Here is a 21,004-nt window from a genome sequence, read left to right on the forward strand (position 1 = left end):
GTAACAGTATTGTTAGTAGCATTATGCTCGTTGCGTAAACACGTACAGCCATAAACAACTGAAGGAGAAACAGCAGCTATGCTAAGAACAAATGAATTGGATAACAACAGCTGTTTTACGTGCATTTCAGCCATCTTACAATAGTAAACAATTACCACAGTTGTGTTACAAATGACGTTAAGTAGAATAGGACTGATATATTTTTACGTTTTACCCTTAATTTCTATGGAGAAAGATTGGCAAGGAAATATGCAGGCATTCCCTGGATATCGGTGGGCTTGGTTATCGGTGATTCAGTTTTACGGCGCTTTTCTAGCGATGAAAATCGCCAATTTTTGGCGCCAATTTGCGCCGATAATCGGATATTGGCTCCAATATATACCTACCAGAGGTGCCGATCTCTGACTGTCTATAAGCCCAAAAATTGTCGATTTTTGGCTATTGGCAGTTTTCGCTTATCGTCACGCCGTCAGAACGGAACCCCTGCTGATAAATGGGGACTGCCTGTACGTGTCTACAAAATTAAGCTGCAAGTTGTAGCTGAAGCTGAGAAAACAATGTTCAAGCTGCCAATGACTACAAATTATCATGCATTGGCAATATGGGTGAAATAAAAATTACAGGGCATGAAAGAACACATTTTACTGTTATTTTCACGCCGATAAAAGATAAATACGTAAAGCTCGTTATTATGATGAAGTCAAATGAAAACAGCAATGGGACTCTGTTGATATATTTACACAATTACCCTCAGCTGATTTAAAACCAAAACATTGATTGCTATGTTTGTATTTTATAATACGATACTAATATAATAATGGGAAAACTATAGAAATATGTTGGATCCCTGTCCAAGTAGGGGTTAAGGGAAATGAAGAAGCTGATAAAGCAGCTAAAGACAAGATCGAATGTAAATATCCCGTTAACGATCATATAACACACATAAAAGTAGGTATTATAAACAAAGGGCAAAATAAATGGAATGAAGAATCTGAAAATAAGTTGAAGCAAAGAAAACCTGGAGTTAAAAAATGAAGTTCATCATACCAAAGAGAGAGTCATATGCAAATAACTCTGACATGTCTGCGAATAGGCCATACTTGTCTGACACATGGACACTTAACGATCAGCCCACATGAACCAGCTCCTGAATGCTCAGAATGCAAAGTGATGATAACGGTTAAACGTGTTATGGAAGTGTCCAAAGTATAACCAACATGGGTTATCAACTTTTGGAAATGGATCGATTGGTGAAGTTTCATCAGAGTCACCAACATTTTCAGTTGACCCAATTTTAATATTCATGAGGAAATGAAAATTAATTGATAAAGTATAAAAAGTAATTTATGGAAATACAAAAGCCCATAGGGCAACTAATATAAAAAAATGGAGTTTTCAAAGTCTTAAGTTATTCTGATTTTTATCATTACTCAGTTTTATTTATTACTTTTTATTGTGCAGATGGAAACTTGATAAATGTATTTGATGTGTCCATGTGCTCTAGTGTGGGAACATATGCCTTTTTGCATATTTTTAGTCCTTGTGCTTGCTTAGCCTATGGCTTAGACCTGGTACTACATTTCATTTTAATCCTTCAGGCCAGCCCTGTGAGAGCTGTTAATCAGCGCAGTGGTCTGGTTAAACTATTTTAATAGTAATAGTAATCTACACTGGCCTCCCCCCATTGCCTTTTATTTAGCCGTGGTCATTGGAATGGGCTGGGAACGATCATTGAAGCAGTTGCATGGACTACTACTGTGGCTTGGTACCTGCCAGTCACCAATCAGAATGTTTACTGCCTTTTATTTATGCTTTTCATTATGTATGTCTTCACTTCTGTCCATTGAAGCTTGGTAACAAGGTGGTTAACCTAATTGCTGGGTGTATCCTATGCTTCTTAACTACTAGGCTAGGCTATAACCTGGGCTTGATGTTGCAGCTATAAGGGAGAGGAAACATGTAGGCTAGCCTAGCTTAGTGGGTTAGTAAAAGGCTAGATGTAAGGATGATCAATGCATAGGAGACAGACACAAATATATTCATTTATATAATTTTTTGGGTAAACGTTATAGAAAATGGTGTACATAATGCAGTAAGGCGAGATAATTTGAGAAATCCACTGAGATAATGAGACAGCCACCCTGTTTAGTACCAGGCCCTTGGGGATGGAAGTAATGTCTCATTATCTCAGTGGATTTCTCAAATTATCTCACCTTTACTTTTATTTCCAAGGGGCTGGTACTAAACATGGCTGTCCTGTTGGGGGGGTAGTGCTGTCGGTACACCTCATGCGGTGCACTATAGGCATTACTTTAGGTTCTTTGCAGCATCCCTTTGGCCCCTAGCTGCAACCCTATTCAGTCCTTTTACTGTACCTCGGTTCATATTCTCTCTTTTCCATCTTTCCCACCTCTCCTTGCAATTGATTTATTGTGCAACTGCAAGGTTTTCTTCCTGTTACACCCTTAAAACTTTTTTACTCTCAGTTTCCTTTAAGTGCTGAATGACCTCGCTGGTCCAAGTACTTGGCCTTTTAGCCTGAATTTTATATTCCATTCCATTCCTAAACATGGCAGAAACTCTGCAGGGTGCCATGTTTAGTACCAACTCCTCGGGGATGAACCTGAAAATATAAACATAAGACAGTAAATACTCTATATCAGTAGATTTCTGATCTGTGGATCCCCAAAGTTTTGTTTGTTATGCAGGGTAGGTCCTGCAGCACTAACTTCCTCTATAAGAAATGTGCCAGTTAATCTCCATCATCATTTAAAAGGTTAGGCAGTGAGCAGAGGAAGGCCAAAGGATGTTCACTGGTGTCTTTAGGGGAACGGGAATACCCCACTTTTGATACCTCTAAATCTTTTTATCTTCTTCACTCAAGATTTCCTTCCCTTTCTCCCTGTCCCTTCTCATTCTTCTCTGGATTGCCCAAACTCAGATGAATTTAAAAATATTGAAGTTTAAGTGACAGTGCCAGTATGCCACAAAGTACATTTATTGATATAAATTTGAGTACAATACTTCTAAAAGGAACTCGATTGATATGAGCAAGCATCTACATGCAGAAGGTAAAAAGATGAAAGCACATGCTCTCCATTATTATTGACCCAGGTGTGTGTACCAAATTCTCTCCAGTGAGACCATGGTTTTTGGCACATGGTTCATCACTGCCTACTCTGGTTTCATTACCTGCTCTTCATATTTGTTTTGCTGGAGTATTTGCAGATGTGGCTGTTTGTTGGTATTCCAGGCAAATTGTCCTTTACTGTGCTCTTGGCCACTTTGGTTTCAGTCTCTTGTTGATTGCATAGCAACTCTGAAAGCTTGGTTTAGTCAGTCATCACTACCCTTAGTGCTGTAGCTACTTCATATAAAACATATAAAACAGTAGTATGTAGCTTGTATAAATATGCAACTGTTCCTACAAGACATACAAACCATCGGCTCTTTACATTAGGAATTACTTAAAGCGCAGCTGGAAACGGCCACTGAACTTTCAAACAAGGTGGTTAGGCAGTTAACTACCGTCTGGTAGGCGGGAGTCCCGCCTGCCCGGATGTGAACATTCCAATTTGCTTTTAACCATTGTGTGGTGCAGACTTGTTTCTTCCCTCTCTGCCCTGACTGTCGTTGTGCTGTTTTTTCCCAGTGGGATCTTCCTTTCTTTGTTTTGTTTGTTGGATATATGTGTGTTTGTGATTTATAAGATGCAAACCCATGAATCAGACAAGCCTATTTGCAAGGCCACCTTCCCTCAGTGTGTGTCCTGGGGTTGGTGGTAAGAAATTTGGGAGTTTCCGCTCATATGTTGATGTTGATCCTCACACCCTCTGTTTCTTCTGCAGGGGGCATGTGTGCTCACATAACTCTACTTGTGCTGGGTGTTGTTCCTGGTCGGCTGAGCAGTGGGTGGAGTTTGAAGGGAGGAAACGGTATTGGAGGAAGGCTGCCAAGCTGTCTTCTGAGGGTTATACACCCCCTACTATGCCCTTGCTGGCTAACCCTTCTTCCTCATTTCTCTCTCCCATCCAGGTTCCCCTTCTGGCTAACTCTCCTTTGTCTTCTTCGCTCGCTTCATTGAGCATGGAATGGCAGAGGGGAGCGGATGATCAAGACAACCTCCTCTCTGGGGCCTTCCCTAACCCGACCTTTTCTTCTTCCAGTATGGCTGTCGAGTCTTTCCTTGGTTAGCAAGAGAGTGATCTGAAGGCAGCCTGGTTCTCCCTGGGTCTTGCAGGCACTCCATCCCTGCAGGGCCTCCTGTCCCACCTGTTTGAGCGCTTCAGTGGTAACCCACGCTGCCACTACCACTACGACATCCACGGTTACTGTCTCTTCTCACTTTGATACTCAAGTGACTGCTGTCCTGGCATCTCAGCACGCAGTGCCCCTGCCTCCAGGTTTTGCCATGGCCCCGCCATCCCAGGCTGCACTGTCGATGATGGTAACCTCCACTGTGCTCCATATGATGGTTCCTGCCCTTGTTGCTCCTGTGGTCTCTTGATGTCTGGGCTGCTGTTGCTACTCCACTTGCCATGGCTGTCCCGGCTGCTCCCGTTGCTGCTCCGGTTACCTATGTTCCTGCTGCTCATGTTGCTCTGGCTGCCCCGGCTGCTCTTGTGATGTCTGCTGGTCCCTCTTGGATGGGGGACTTGACCACCATCCTGAAGAAGATGACAAAGAAGTCGAGGAAGAGGTCCCGTAGTGTAGTCATCGTCTTCGTCTTCATCTTTGCCATCTGTTACCTCCTCCCCTTCCTCTTCCAAGGCTCATCAGCCGAAGAAGAAGAAGGCTGTCTTTCTGCCCCAAGAAGCCCTGCTCTGGGACTTGTAAGGGGCTGTGTCCCTCCATAGGGGAAGCTGTGGGATCTCATGTCGGCTCTTCCCGTCCCTTGGGTTCAGGAACTGGATCGCTTACCTCTCCTGGGTCTAGCATTTCGGGAGCCATGGGCGCCACAGACCTTGGTTTGCTCTCCTGTCGCCAGTCCTCAGAAGTCCACTTGGAAGGCTGGTGCTGTGTTGGGTGCTTGTTCATGAGTCACTCTGAGTACTCAAGTCTCTAAGGAGGCTCGAGTATCCCGAACCGGTGCTGGAGAGACCTCTCACCATCCCGCTTTAGGCACAGGGTGAGAGAAAGAGTTGATACATGCAAGTGTCTCGTCTCTTCCTGCTGGCACTTCCACTAGTGCTTGGCCAGGTTCCCAACCTCGTGCCTCAGTCCTTAGAGTCTGAACACCTGGAGAGACAGAGAGGAGGTCCCCTGTTCAGTCTTCTTCTCGAGGTCTTGGCCTCGAAGAAGAGTGGGGCATGTCGAAAGGACAACGCAAGTTCTTGCCAGCCAGCTGTGTGTCCGACTCCCCAGCCCCTGATCGCGTTCACACGATCGGCCTGCCTTGGTCTAGTCGATCGCTCAGCTCAGCTCACTGCTGGTTCTGCTCGCAGGACTTGTGGGAGTGCCCGATACTCCTCACCTGTTCCCTCAACCTCCTGGGGTTTTATTGGGAGGCACGTGATGGACAAGGCGAGCTCTGGAGAGTCCTCTCCCCAGAGTTCAACTGTGAAGGCATGCATTCATGGCTCAGTCCTCGGATCGACTCGGTTGTATGCCTGAGTAGTGCAGGATGGGTCGAAGGGGTTTGCCAAGGTTCTCCCTCCTGCTGGGAGAGTAGATCGGTAGGACCGTACCCTGGAAGGACTTGAGGGTCCTCTTCCTTAGGATGCAGACCCCCTGAGATACAGAGGGCCTCTGCAGAGATCATCATGCTGATTTGTCAGCACAGTGATCTCGTGGAAGGGACCACGGCCTCTTCTGTGGGTCATCTTTCATGCCTCGAGTCCTTTTGGGGCCCTAAGAAGGAACCAAAGGTTTCGGTGGGGCTGCCGTGGTCCTCGCTTGCTGAGGGGGTGCTCAAGCAGGTGAATAAAATTGTTTCTTGGCAGGAGAATTCACTTTGGTTGAACTGCTCAGACAAGCTTCTTCTCCCTCCTCTGCCTTGGCAGAAGTGGTTTCACATGCCCTCAGAAGGGTCCTTGCCAACAAGCAGGTTGACCTGGACATGGTTCGCCTGGGTCCAGGTCTCTCACTACAGCAACTTGTTTCAGAAGGGGTCTCCCTTTCGTAGCAAGAGGCAGTGAACCTGGAGGCTATGGCCATGGTGGCCCTCCAAGCAGTCTCCTAGCTGGGTCTGTGGTCGTTCACAGTATCCAAAGGACTGCCTCCTCAGGTGCTATTATTCCTGGGGAGGACTCTGCCTTCAGGAGACTGTGCCAGTTTGGAGGTAGAGCCTTCTCCTAACTTGCCCACCGGATGGCAAACCTGTGGGCAAACCTGGTGCTGAAGAGAAGGGATGCTGTCCTGTCTTGGATCGCCAGGTCTGTTGGTCCTAAGTTGGTAACGACCCTAAGGAATGGACCATTGCTTGGTTCTGCCGCTCTCTCCCCTAGGGAGTTGGTGGATGCTATGGTGGACAAGTGTTGGGCTGAAGACAGCGACTGCCTTGTCCACCAGGCAGTGGCCAAGACCTCCATGTCTTTGTGTGCCACTGCAGTCCGACCTTCGGGTCAGGCTAGCACTTCTTTGGCCCCTAAGAAGACCCAAACTTCAAAGGGTGCCCACAGGAATACCCAGCCTTCTTCTTCTGCTAGAAAGGGCGCGCATTCGCTCCCCTTTCAGCCCACTTTCCAGTCTGGAAAATGCGGCAAGGGGAAGAATAAGAAGGGGAAACGCTAGGGCCGGCGTTCCCCTCCAGCTGCTGCCATTGGTGGGGGTTGCCTATTGAACCATTGGGCAACATGGCAGTGATACGGAGCCAAGACCTGGGTAGTGGATGTCCTTCGGTAGGGATATCTATTCCCCATCAAGTCTTGACCACTCCTCACCAACTCTCCAGTCCGTCTCCTTACCTACGTTCCTGGTTCGCTGAAGGATCTTGCACTCAGGCAAGAAGTGCAAGCCATGCTGAGTAAGGGTGCTGTGGAAGTCATGTCGGATTGGTCCCCCAGGCTTTTACAGCCTTGTCTTTCTTGTAGAGAAAGCTTCGGGCGGTTGGAGACCGGTCATAGACCTCTCGTCCTTGAACTGATTTGTTCGCCAGACTCGGTTCACGATGGAGATAGTGCACTCCGTTCCCACCTCTGCAGGGAGAACGATGTCATGCTTTCGGTGGACTTGAAGGGTGCCTATTTCCAAATATACCCATTCATCCATACTCCCGCAAGTACCTTCGCTTTATCCTCAGGGAGATGGTGTTCCAGTTCAGGGCACTGTGTTTCGGGCCCTCGACCGCTCCTCAGGTGTTCATTCGAGTGTTCGCCCTGGTGTCAGCTTGGGCCCATTCGCACAGGATACATCTGTTGAAGTATCTCGATGATTGGCTTGTTCTGGCGAGCTCCCGCTCGCAGTTGCTTCAGGACAGGGATTGACTGAGTTTTGAGTTTTGCCACAATCTAGGGTTTGTGATAAATCTCGAGAAGTCCAATCTCACCCCAAAGCATGCTGATAGATACCGTAGCAACAAGAGTCTTTCCCTCAGACTCTCGTATCAGCAGGTTCAGGAAGGCAGCACAGCTGTTCGTCTTAATGGGAGCAGCCAGCTTGACAATGGCAAGTCGTCATCGGTCACCTGTTGTCGTTGGAGAAGCTGGTCCCTCATGGGCGACTTCACCTTCGTTCCCTTCAGTGGAGACTGAAGGAGTACTGGTCACAGTCTCGAGACCCTCAATCCTTTCTCATTCCTTTCTTGGGGGAAGTAAGGGAAGATCTAGACTGGTGGCTGGATGACAGGAACCTCTTAATTGGAGTATGCTTGCACACTCCCCCTCCGGACATGCTTCTGTTCTCAGACGCATCGACCGAGGGATGGGGCGCACACCTGGAGGAGTTGCTGGCTTTGGGAGTGTGGAACTGAGATGACAAGCACCTTCACATCAACATCCTGGAATTCAAGGCAGCCTTCCTGGCCCTCCAGGAGTTTCAGGATTGAGTGATGGGACACTCGGTGGTGTTGATGAGCGATAACACCAAAGTAGTAGCATGTCAACAAGCGGGCGGGGGTCTTGCATCCGTTTCGCTTCACGAGTTAACTATGCAGGTGCATAAGTGGTCAGTGGCTCACTCGGTAGAGCTTTCAGCCAGATACATTCCAGGCAAGAGGAATGTAGTGGCAGACAAGCTCAGCCACCAGAATCAAGTGATAGGGACAGAGTGGTCCCTTCACTTGGGCATCACGGAGAGGTTGTTCGATCTGTGGGGGCATCTTGTCATAGATCTGTTCACCACCCGGCGCAACAGGAAACTTCAGGTCTTCTGTACAGTTGTGCCAGACCCATGGACCGCTGCAGAGGACACCTTTCAACACCCGTGGGACAACCTTGATGTCTACACCTTCCCTCCTTTTTGTCTAATCAGCAGGGTGATCAGCCAAGGGTTGGTCACCCTGAATCTCAGGATGATCCTGGTGGCTCCCAAATGGCCACAGGCGAATTTACCGACAGCAATTCACCGACAACAATTTACCAACAGTTCATCGACAACAGTTCATCGACATGCTCAGTTTATCGAGTGCACAATTCACCGACAACAATTGATAGAAAATAAAAAAAAAGTCTTAAACAAAATTCAATCAGACTAGTGGAAAATAAAATATTTTCATTGCCTTATAATTGGTGACAAATTCAGATTGCAGCCTTAGTTAATGTTTCATTACTTATTGGTTGTTTCGGCATTTAACCTTTTATCTTTGATATATGAAATAATTACTTGCTAGTCTTTATTTAGGATATTAGAAAACAATGTAGATTTTTTTAGTATTTATTAAACATGTTTAAAATATACAGTAAATAAAGCAACTGTACAGTCATGGGCAAAATATTTAAGAAACAAAATATTTCAGAAATAAATAGATGTATAAAAAACCACAAATTGTTTTATTTAAAATCAGAAAGCTAGATTATGGGCTATTGCCCGTAGATAATCAATGACATCGCTATATGAAGAGTATTTTTCAACAATCCGTTTTATTTGTTCAGAACAATCACGGTATTTCTTTCTTGATGGTTGAGATGAAGTACCAGCTAAGAATTGGTCAACTTTTACATCATTATAATTTTGTTCCTTCTTCAAGAAGTCGGAAAATTTCCATATATTAGGGTGGTGCCCAGCAACTTGTGTTTCAAAAGTTCGGTGCCAGCCTTCTACTGCATTATTTGTCTTCGGTAGGGATAGTAAAGCAGATTCATAAACATTCCACATCTCGATCTCAAATTTGGGAGGTCACGACGGTTTCTTCTGTCAGGACGGCCTATCCACGTATCTTCAAAATAGTCCACTACGGCTTCTGCTTCACTCGGCAGGATATCAGCATCACATAGCAATTCAAATGCACTGACTACCGAATCAACAGGCACATATGCTATGGCGGGCAAATAACGGAGATTTAGAGCAAATTCTGCATCCTCTTCATATCTTCTTTTCAGTCCATTAGCCTGGATGGCACGAAAGATACACTGCGAAAAATGGAAGAAACATCCTTTTAATACCACGCTTGGGAATTCTTTTTTGCATGCCTTTATCATTGCGTGTTCAAAATCAATAGTTATCGAGGAAGGAGACGAAAAATGTGTATTGATCTTAATCTTCTCTAGTAGCGTATTGTAAGATGCTTCTGACTTATCTGGAAGTAATGCATAGACAAGCGGAATTGCTCTATTTTCTTGAAATCCATGGAATGTATATAGCTGATAAAATAACAATGGAACGGTTTTGAATGTTCCGTCCCCATACCAATGATCACTATTTGCTAGAAGATGAGTGTTACGTGAAGTAGCAAAAATTAATATGCGATTTTCAGTTGGTCCAGAGTCGAAAATTAACAATTTTTCACCTCGAAACGTTTTCGTATACTGGCTAGTAAGAGTCAATTCACTTTGGCACTGTGGAAGTGGTGGCAGGCAATTATTCTCAAATCTGATACTTCTTATTGTCCTTTTCATCGTCTGTGTTTTCGGAAGCCTACAAGCAGCTGCTTCGCTGCAATTCTTAAGCTCGTTTGATATTAGTGCATGAGGTGCTTCTGTGGAAGATTTGGCTTTTTTACGTATGTTTTCCACAATTTTTTGTGCTTCACTCTCAGCTGCATCACAAACATGATTATGCTCAGTCACTTCTGCTACAATTTCACCGTCACACGTAGTTACTCGCGCTTTGCACCTTATTTTGTGATATTTGTCACATTTCCAGTATATCTTATCTTCATGCTCCTTGTCTTTATAAAAGAAATAGCCATGAACAACAAGCTTCTTCTTTCCTTTTTCAGATTCTATAAAATGGAGAGGCATGATGGGCTATGTAGTGAAAATCCTTGTTAACTAGACCATTTATATTTCTTACTGAAGTAAGAAAATACACTGTTATTATTTTGAAACTCAAGCTAATTTGGTAATTTAGTGCATCGGCTGTTTCTAAACTACCTGTTTAGTATTAAAACCTTATTTGGTGATTTATTGCCTCGGTTATTTCATAACTACCAGTTTAGTATTCAAACCTTTATTTTATATGTGGCTGGTACAGTCTTGTCAATGATCTTTCCTTTTTATCTTAGCTTAATTGTTGTCGGTGAATTGATCAATCACAATGTCGGTGAATTGTGCAGTCGATAAATTGAGCATGTCAATGAACTGTTGTCGGTAAATTATTGTCGGTGAATTGTTGTTGGTAAATTCGCGGGATCCCCTCTGTGGCACCGAGAGAGATTCCTCCCTGGTCCAACCTGTTGTGTCAGCCCCATGCAGAGTGGCACCACTAGGCAGTGCAGTCCCCATGTCGTCACGGCTGGTGGTTATCCAGCATCTCTTGTGAGCAAGAGGCTTCTCGTGCCATGGAGTCTCTGGATACCTCAGTCAGTGCTCTGTAGTGGTATACCAGGGAAAGTGGGCTGTCTTCTGTGGTTGGTGTCGTAGATGGGGTCTCTCTCAAGTCGGAGTCTCTATTCAGCAGGTCGCAGACTTCTTTGCTGAGAGAAGCTTCTCTCAGTTTCAGCTGTAAAAGGCTATGGGGCCACAGTCGGTCTAGTCTTGTGGTTGAAAGAAGTAGACATCTCTTCCTCCTCCGAGATTTCACTACTGATGAGAAGCTTTGAAAGGTCTTGCCCACCCAGGGACTTCAGGCCCCCTGCGTGGGATGTGACTCTCATTCTGAGGAGCCTGACTCGTTCAACGCATGAGCCTTTGTGAGAGTCGTCAGACAGGGATCTGACCCTCAAGACTGTCTTCCTGCTTGCCCTGGCATTGGCAAAGAGAGTACGAGAACTGCATGGACTTTCCTTCAACATTAAACACTCAAGGGGATGGGGATTGGTTAAGCTCGATTTTGTCCTGGATTTCGTAGCTAAGACTCAGAACCCATTGGTCCATGATGCTAGGTTCAAGTCCTCCACGATCCCCTTCCTAGAGGACTTTGTAGATAATGACCCAGACAAGATGCTACTTTGTCCCGTTAGAGTGCTGTGGCGCTATCTGAAGAGGACTTGTCATCTCCAGCCTGAGTGTCGATGACTCTTCAGTAGCACTGGTCGCCCAAGAAAGAAGTTTCTAAGAACACGATTTCTCTCTGGCTTCGTGAGACAATCAGGAGAGCATATTCTGCTGCTGGTGAAGGCCACACCGGTGCCTTCTGCCCAAGAGCTCATGAAGTCAGGGGCATTGGCCCAACCCTTGCATTCTGGAAGAACCTGTTGGTTCCTCAGGGAAAGTGGGGATGTGGTCTCGACAGACCAGTTTCACCTCTTTCTACCTTTGGGACATTGCCCACAAGTCCTTGGACACTTTTTCCTCTGGACCCGTGTGGCTGCTCAACAAGTTGTGTAGCTTACCTGGCTCCTCTTAACAGGACAGGGGTGCATCACGCCTAAGATGTTCTGTTGTAGATGCAAGAGTGAATGCGGGAGTGACTGGCCTCTCCTTTTCCACCCTCTCATCCTTTGTTTCTTCCTTTGGGCGGAGAGCGGACTTGAGCCGTTACATGCTTGATCTGTCGGTCGATGCAGGTAAGCTTATACTTTGAGCTTCTGTTCTGTTTTTCCTTTCAGGATTATAGGAGCAAACCCACTCTTTCCCCCAGCTAGGGGAAGAAGGAGATCCTGACAATAAGACAAACCCAGTGCTTGTATTTGCCTTACTGTCTCCGATTTTTAAAGGTTCATCCTAGCCTATTTTTTGTATGAGGTTACATTTTCCTCCCTCATACAATTTACATTTTCCTCCCTCATACAAAAAGGCCCAGAAGTCTGACAGTTGAGGGTGCGTTTCCACACCCGATCAGTTCGTCAGAGGCAGGTTTCCCTTCCTTGCTCTGTCAACCAGAAAGAGAATCCCAGGTGTGGCAAACTCCAGTCAGTTCAAAGAGACTCACTCAGATTCCTCTCTCCAACCAGTGAGTCTTCCTAATGTAAAGGACTGATGGTTTGTATATCGTGTAGGAACGAATCACAATTTTTTAAAAGTCAATTATATTTCTCTTAACTGTACAAACCTGAGGTCCTTTACATAACATTTATGCCCACCTCATGCCACCCCTCAGTCTGACACCTGGGCTGAAAGGCAAAGTGGAATGTTTACATCTGGGCAGGTAGGACTCCCGCCTACTGGATAGTAGTTAACTGCCTAACCACCTTGTTTGAAAGTTCAACAGCTGTTTCCAGCTCTTCTGTAAGTTATTCTTAATGTAAAGGACCTCAGGTTTGTGTAGTTAGGAAAAATACAATTTACTTTAAAAATTTGTGAATTTTAAAATCTGTTTCAGTTGTATAAAAATGATCTAATTAGTTGTTGTTTCTTTCTTGGATGACGAACTTTAGACTGAGGCAGAATCAGCATGATCATTTCTTTTCCAACACCACAGAAATCATTCAGTCAGTGAGCATACAGCCTTCAACTTCTCACACATTGAGCTGACTTTGATGAGCATCAGTTACAAAGTGAGCATTATTGGACAAGCACCTCTTGTTCTGAAACAAGGGCAAAACTCACAATAGTGTGCTGTATAGCTGAGGTACTGTAATAGAACTGGTTATGCTGGATTTGGCCCCTGATAGTCTGTGTACTGTAATCCATTCATACACAAATAATTTGGATTAAATTACATTAGTAGTTTTTTAATCTGAATGTTGGTTTCTCATCCACAGACAATGGATTCCTTTCAAAAGCAACTGGAAGAGGTTACACCAAAGACAGCACTCAGACGTGATCTCCTGGTACTGGATCCTCAGGAGACACCAGCTGTTCTAACCCAACAAAGCCGTTCACTACGATCACGTGGGAAGCAAAGAGACAAAGAAATATTAAAACGATTGGATCAAGGTATGTAGTGAATATCTTTGATGAATGTCACTTTTGGCTTTTGATATCAGTTTAAATGCCGCCCAACAAATTTTAAGACTTACACTCACCAAAATTGTAATTTATGTTTTTGTACATGCAACTGACCCGTCAGATATATACTTAGCTATAGTCTTGCGTTCCCGACAGAATTTCAAAAGTGGACGCACAGGTAGGTCAGGTGATCTACCATACCCGCCGCTGGGTGGCAGGAATAGGAACCATTCCGTTTTCTAATCAGATTTTCTCTGTCGCTGGTTCCGGCAACATCTGTTGTTGGTTCCTCCTGCTTTGATTTTCGTTTTCGCTTGCTGAGGATCTGTTTTGGCCTGATTTTGGTGACGTATTGGATCTTTGGTTTGGCATACGCTATTGTGGACTGTTTTTGGATTTGTTTTTGGATTGTTCATTAAGATGTCTGATGTTAATGGCCTGTGCTGTGTGTGCTAGGCAAGAGTGTAAGGTGAGGTTGCCAATCCCTTTCTTAGACCCTCACACTGTATGTATGAGGTGTAGGGGAATGATTGTTTTGACAATAGGTGCAAGGAGTGTGAGAAGTTGTCTGATCAAGAATGGAAGGTTTTGACTTCTTATTTGAAGAAGCTTGAAAAGGATAGAGTTAGAAGGCTTCCTCCAGAAGCTCGAGTAGGGTCTCGCTCTGCTGAGCAGAAGTAGAGATTAACACAGTAGACTCTCCTAATCCTTTGGTTTCAGCCCCTTCTCCCTTCATCGAACCTGTGGATTCTTCCTTTGAAATGGCTGCGATGAAAGCGGAACTTCTTCAGATGAAATCGCATCCCTGCATGGATGAAGGAAGGTAAGAGTGATAGTGATCTGTGCAGTGTCCCCAGTGCAGTGGAGGGGGCGTCTGATGGCCCGCATTGCTCCTAGGCCTAGACCTCTTCCAAACTCCCAGGACCAGTGGAGGAGGAATGTCGAAGCCGCAGGGAGGATGTAGAGCATCCCCAACGATCAGGCCCTTCGGCAGATCCTGTAGTTGCGTCCCAGGCTGCCTTGGATCGCCATAGAAAAGGCATCCTGAAGAAGTGTTTCGTTCTGACGCGTCTTCTCCGAGGCGCGGTTGGAGTTCGGCTGAGGAGTCGCGCCCTCTGAAGAGATCCTGGAAGGCTCCTAGAGTAGAGCTTTTGGACTTCGATCCCTGAGCGCTTCCTGGAGGATTCTCCTATAGTCAGGAAGAGAGCTCAGATCCCCTCCTCCTCTCCAGCAGGAGTTAAGGATCCGAGAAGAAGATTTTGATCGGCCTCCAGGAGCAGTTATCAGCACTTGTTGGATCTCTTGCAAAGGATGGCGCCTCAAGGAAGGATGACTTTCTTCCTATTAAGAGTTCCAGGAAGCTCTCTTCTTCAACTCGCGCTCTTCTTTGCCAAGCTTCCTTCTACTAGCAAGTTTTCTTCGCCTCAAGGACTCTTCGCCGAGCAGGAACTCCCAGCAGGCGACTTCTTCCAGGCGCTCATCATCGGAGGGAAGCGCCCTCCTTCCAGGCGCAAGGCGAGCAGTAATCTCCTTTGGACAAGGCGCTAACAGCCTTCCAAGCTCCCTCCTTCCAGCAGACACCGCTCTCCTGCCAGCTTCCCTCGCTTTAGGGCCTCCTCTCCTGGAAGGCTCTCATCAGTGGACAGGACCCCTCTCCTGTCAGGCGCAAGTTGGTGTCAGGCGCCATTCTCCTGGCAGGCGCTCTCTGTTGACAGGAGTGCTTCTCCATCCAGGCTCGCTTCTCCTGATAGGTGCTCTTCTTCTTTTAAGCCTTCCTCTCCGCCTGCTGCATTGGAGGAAGTATCAGAGGAGGAACTCCTTCAAGGACGCTGGAGTTTCAGATTACAAACGGTTGGCTTTTGGTTCTGATTCAGGAGTTTGGAGATTCTCTTTGTCATGCTGCCCCTCCTTCTCCGGGATCTTTGTGGGACAGCACCAAGTCAGCAAGACCCTCTTCATTCGTCAAGAAGACACGATCAAATCAGTGAAGAAAGCCTTTAAAGGAGTCGGAGAATGGATGCAGTCTAAGAAGGATGCAAGCAAGACGGTTTTTCTTTCCCCCTTTGAAACTTTTGGGAAAGTCAGAATGTGGTATGAGACCAAGGAGCCTATGGGGTTGGGGCTCCCCACATCAGCAGACGAGATTTTTCTAATCTGGTAGACTCCTCCAGGAGACTTTCTCTTTCATCAGCCAAGGTTCTTGGGGAATGAGCGAAATGGACCATCTCCTCAAGGGTCTTTTAGAGTTGTGGAGGTATTCAACTTTATGGATTGGTATCTTGAGCTTTGGCCAACAGGACTCGGGATCAGAATTCCTGTGTATGGATGACTTTGTGAGTGTTTTGTCTTGTTTGGACAAAGCTGTGAGGGACGGTTCTATGGAAGTCGCTGCCTTATTCGGAGCTGGTATACTCAAGAAGAGGTCAGTATTCAGCTCTTCCTCACGAAGTCCGTGTCTCCTCTTCAGAGATCTCTCTTCTGTTTGCTCCTTTCTCTCCCACCTTTTCCCTCAAAATTTGGTGAAGGAGATTTCGCTCTTTATCAGAAAAGATCTGATCACACAGGATCTTTTGGCCCAGGAAGAGGATCAGACCTGCTGTCCCTTTTAGCCAAGAAGGAGAAGGCTCCCTTTCAGGAGCCCTTTCGAGGTGGTCCTTCGTGGGAGATCCTCCTTCAGGAAGCAAAAGACCCTGAGAGAAGAGGAAGGTCTTCCTCTCGTCCGATCAAAAGGAAATGAGGAACAAAAGTACTCCAGACACAGTGGGTGCCAGACTGTTACTTTTGGCCAAGTCTGGGGCACAGAGGGGGCGGACGACTGGTCCCTCTCCATTCTAAGAAGAGGCTACCTTATCCCCTTCAGGGAAAGTCCTCTTTAACATCAACTCCCAGGGAGTTATCCGCCAGCTACAGGGATCCCACAAGAACCAGGCTCTTCTTCAGCAGTGAGCAAATGCTAGAAAAGCAGCAATAGAAGGTTCAAGACCTCCATTCCCGGGTTTTACAATCGGACTTTTTCTGGTACCCAAAACTCGGGGGTTGGAGACCAGTTCTGGATGTAAGTCCACTGAATTTCTTCGTGATCAAGACAAGTTCAAGATGGAAACTACCTCTTCAGTTCTTTCAGCTCTTCAGTCCAGGGGATTGATGGTCTCCCTGGACCTGCAGGACGCTTATTTTCCACATTCCCATTCATCCTCGTCAAGAAAATTCCTGAGGTTGTGATTCAGGGAAAAGTTTTTCAGTTCAGGTCCCTGTGTTTTGGACTTTCGACGGCCCCACAAGTGTTCACGGGCATTTTAAGGAATGTGGCATGCTGGCTTCACTTAGAGGGAGTGAGGATATCAATGTATTTGACGATTGGCTGATCCGAGCTCAATCGAAGGAAAGTTGTCTGGAGGACTTGTCGATCACCCTAAAACTGACACAGTCCCTTGGACTATTAGTAAATCTACAGAAATCCCAGGTTGTTCCTTCAGCAGAGCATTGTTTACCTGGGGATTCTGATGGATTCTCAGTGGATTTTCTAGCCTTTTCCATCCCAGGAGAGAATAGATCGCTGCATAGAAAAGGTGACAGTCTTTCTAAGGAGAGAACATTGTTCGGCGAGGGAGTGGATGAGTCTGCTGGGGACCATTTCCTCGCTGGAACAGTTCATCTCCTGGGAAAACTTCATCTGAGACCGCTTCAGTTCTTCCTCAGAGATGGGACCAGAAGTCTCAGGACTTAGCAACTTTGTTCCTAATTCTGGACAAGGTCAAAAGAGGATCTCAGCTGGTGGTTAGACCTCGAAAATTAAGCAAAGGACTGTCTCTTCAGTTAAAGAGCCCTACCTTAGTGTTGTTCTCAGACGCGTGGAGTCGGGATGGGGGGCAACACTAGGAAGAGAGAGATGTCAGGCACCTGGGAAGGAGACTCAGGTGAACTGGCACATCAACAAGAAAGAGCTGACACTGGTGGCCATTCATTTGGCTCTCATCAAGTTCGAAGTTCCAGTCTCAGGACAAGTAGTCCAAGTGAACTCAGACAACACCACTGCCCTGGCTTATATATCAAAAACAGGGTGGAACACATTCCTTCTCCCTTTACATGAAACGGCAAAAGATCTGCTGTTATGGGCGCAGGAGAGGAAGATCAGACTCCTCACCAGATTTGTACAGGGGAGAAAGGAACGTGAGAGCGGATCTTCTCAGCAGGAAGGATCAGGTCCTTCCGACAGAGTGGACTCTCCATTCAGAAGTGTGCGAAAGCTGTGGAACCTGTGGGGAAGGCCGAATATTGACCTATTTGCAACCCACTGGAATGCAAGACTGGAAAACTACTGCTCTCCAGTCCCAGACCAGGAGAGCAGTTGCACAGACAGTCTTCTCCTAGAATGGACAGGATTAGACGGGTATGCTTTTCCCCATTCAAGATCCTGGGAGAAGTGGTGAAGAAGTTCAGAGAGTCATCGATGCGCGAGACTGACCCTGGTAGCTCCATTTTGGCCAGCTCAAGATTGGTTCACAGAGGTACTGGAATGGATAGTAGATTTTCCCAGATCGTTCCACACAGTCGGAACGATCTTCTCAGACAGCCACCACTTCAACAGATTCCACAAGAATCTCCCCGCTCTCAGTCTAACTGCCTTCAGACTATCGAAGGTCTGGTCAGAGCGAAAGGTTTTTTCACAAAGCTGCAAGAGCCATTGCAAGAGCCAGGAGATCCTCAACCCTCAAGGTCTACCAGTCAAGTGGGAGGTCTTTAGAAGATGGTGCAGGACCAATAAGATATCCTCTTCCAGTACCTCTGTGACAAACATTGCTGATGGTCAGATTATCTTCTGATTTGGGAACAATGCAACCTCGCTGTATCCACAATTAAAGGTTACAGGAGTATGTTATCATCAGTCTTCCAGACACAGAGATCTGAATATCTCTGAAAATAAAGACCTTCATGATCTTATAAGGTCTTTTGAAACGTTAAATTCAAGACTTCGAAACCTCCCAGTTGGAATCTAGACATAGTCTTGAAATTTTTAATGTCTAAGGTTTGAACCTCCTCATCAAGCTTCCTTCAAGGATCTCACTAAGAAGTCACTTTTCCTCTTTGCCCTTGCCTCAGCTAAGAGAATAAGTGAAATACAAGCCTTAGAGCAAGAAAGTTGGTTTTAAATGGGGAAAATGCAGTATGCTCCTTTAAACCATTCTTCCTGGCTAAGAATGAAAACCCTTCTAAACCATGGCCAAGAACTTTTGAATTAAAAGGTCTTTCATTTAGTAGGACATGAGTTGGAGAGGGCTCTTTGCCCTGTCAGGAGCCTTAAATTCTACATAGAAAGGAAGAAATTACTGGGAGGATCAGACAGAAAGTCTTTGGTGCTCTGTCAGGATCCTTCACGAGCGATCTCAAAGAATGCGCTCCTTCTTTATTAAGGACTTCATCAGGGAAGCTCATATCTCGAATGTGAGGATGAGCACTTTAAGCTCCTTAGAGTGAAAGCACACGAAGTGAGAGCCATTGCTACATCCTTGGCTTTTCACAAGACGTTGTCGATTCTCCAGTCTATTATAGAGGCAACTTATTGGAGGTGTAACCCAACGTTGCTGATCTCATTACTGCCTACGAGATATTAGAGTAACTGCCTCTATGATAACCTTTTTTCTTTCTTTGAGCATACGTATCTTTTTCTTGATTTCAGGTTGCTGGGACAGGGAGCTGAATCCAATCTATTTAGTTTAGTTAATTCAGTTGTTTTTAAGGATTTTTTGGTGATGTGTGTTTTTATGGTTGGTTGGAAGAGGTGGTGGTGTCATGTTATGCTTCCCCTTTCAATTCTTATCACTAACAAGGTTAGGATTGGAATGCAGGTGGTCAGGATTGGTTGTCATGTTTACAGCTAATATTTAGTGTTTGTATTTTTTATGGACACTTAAGCTCTGTCAATAAGAGGATAGCCCCATTGATATTTAAAATGGTATTTTCATTATAAAATAAGGTGTAGGCTCGGTCATGTAAGTGGGTCAGCCCCCTCTGACAGGGGCATCCGAATTTCTGAGGACAATTGGGAAGGCTCTGCCATGTTAGTGGGTCATCCCCATTGGCACTGATCCAGAAGGGCTGTCAGTCATAGGTCACATCCTCGCTGAAGCTCCTGAGGCAAGCAGACTCATAGACAGTATCCATTTAAAAAAGTCTTCTGCCCATTTTCAGGTAAGAACCATGGTTTTTTTTGTTTATCCTAACAACATATGTTGTTTCTTGGATGTTTTTAGTTATTTGCATGTCATTTCTTTTCCAACACCACAGAAATCTCCAGGGTGCCATTCAGCATTCTAACTTCTCACACATTATATCTGATGGGAGCAGTTGCATGTACAAAAATGATATGTTTATGATAAAACTCACAAAGTTTTGTACATACTGTAATAGAACTGGCAGATATTTGGCTCTGATAGTCTGTGTACTGCCCAGCCATTCCTCAGGAGACAGGTGGAAGAGAAAATCTGATTAGTAGTTTTTTAAACAGGAATGGTTTCTCATCCCAGACAATGGACCCAGCAACTGGAATGGTAGATCACCTGACGTGATACCTGGTACTGGATCCTCAGGAGACACCAGCTGTTGTGCCGAGTTTTGAAAATTAAAACTGTTGGAACAAGGTATGTAGAGACTACAGCTAAATGTATATATCTGGCTTTTGATATCAGTTTATGTACAACAAATTTTATTTTATCATAAAAATATAATTTTGTAAACTAATTTCACAATTTCAATTTACAGGAATGTATACTTTATGTATTGTAATTAAAATCTTGCATTGTGCAAAATAGTCAGCTCAGTGGTTGTGGTTAAACTATTTTGATAATAATGCATTGTGCACAGGCTGTGATTTACCTGTAATTCTGTGTTTTATATAAGTAATTGACCCAGTAATTACATAGCTATTAGTTTATTTTAACCGGCAGCTCAAAATTTTGAAATTGCTGGTCCGCTAGTTTGTTATGGTTATGGCGACATGCCCTGCCCACTTTCAGGTGTAAGAGAAGGTACAACATAGCAAAGAGCTTTAATTTGTTTTTGCCGGCTGTGGTTGAAGGACTGTGGTTGGCAGCAGCTCGAATTTTGGAATTTACACTTTGCTGGTTGTTTGACTTATCGTCAATTGGTGAAGTGTTTAATTTCATAGCCTCTCAGCATAATTAACATAGTGTTAGGCGAATTTTGATCATTGATGACGACTCTGCCTGTTTTTTGGACTTGTATTAGACTTTTCTAGGATGCCTGACACTAATAGTGCTAGCATTAAGTATTGCAACAAAGGCCTGCAATACTAGACTAACTAAAGAATCTTACAACTCGCACACTGTTTTTATTCCATGTAGTGGACAAACATGTTCAGTAAATTTACGTTGTGGGGAGTGTAATGACTGGGATATTGAGAAGTGGAAGACTTTAGATGCACATCAAGAAACTAGCTATAGATAGGAAGAGGAAAGCTATGGCTAGGGAATCTAGTAAAGTTTTAGCTAGTCAGGATTCATCCACTAAGTAGGATGCAATTGCTCTTGTAATTTCTTTCGATCCCATTCCATCTCCACCTGTGCAAACCCCTCCTTTACCTGGCTGTCACGTTTCTGACCCCAACACCATTGTAAGTC

At 45.1% G+C, this 21,004-nt stretch overlaps 1 protein-coding gene across 4 annotated transcripts in view; it reads left to right on the forward strand.

The window, feature by feature from the left end:
- The window catches only part of LOC136834525 (uncharacterized), a 29,896-nt gene that overhangs the window by 5,316 nt on the left and 3,576 nt on the right, over positions 1–21,004 (forward strand). For 2 of the 4 annotated variants that reach the window (XM_067097125.1, XM_067097131.1), the window contains exon 2: positions 13,181–13,355. In XM_067097125.1, coding sequence (XP_066953226.1) covers positions 13,184–13,355 — 172 coding nt within the window. In that variant the 5' untranslated portion in view covers positions 13,181–13,183. Of the gene's footprint in view, positions 1–12,853; positions 13,048–13,180; positions 13,356–21,004 lie in introns of all 4 variants that reach the window. The other 2 variants (XM_067097118.1, XM_067097135.1) reach the window with 2 other exon arrangements.

The sequence above is a fragment of the Macrobrachium rosenbergii genome, chromosome 4, assembly GCF_040412425.1.
Source record: "Macrobrachium rosenbergii isolate ZJJX-2024 chromosome 4, ASM4041242v1, whole genome shotgun sequence".
Taxonomy (NCBI): Eukaryota; Metazoa; Arthropoda; class Malacostraca; order Decapoda; family Palaemonidae; genus Macrobrachium; species Macrobrachium rosenbergii.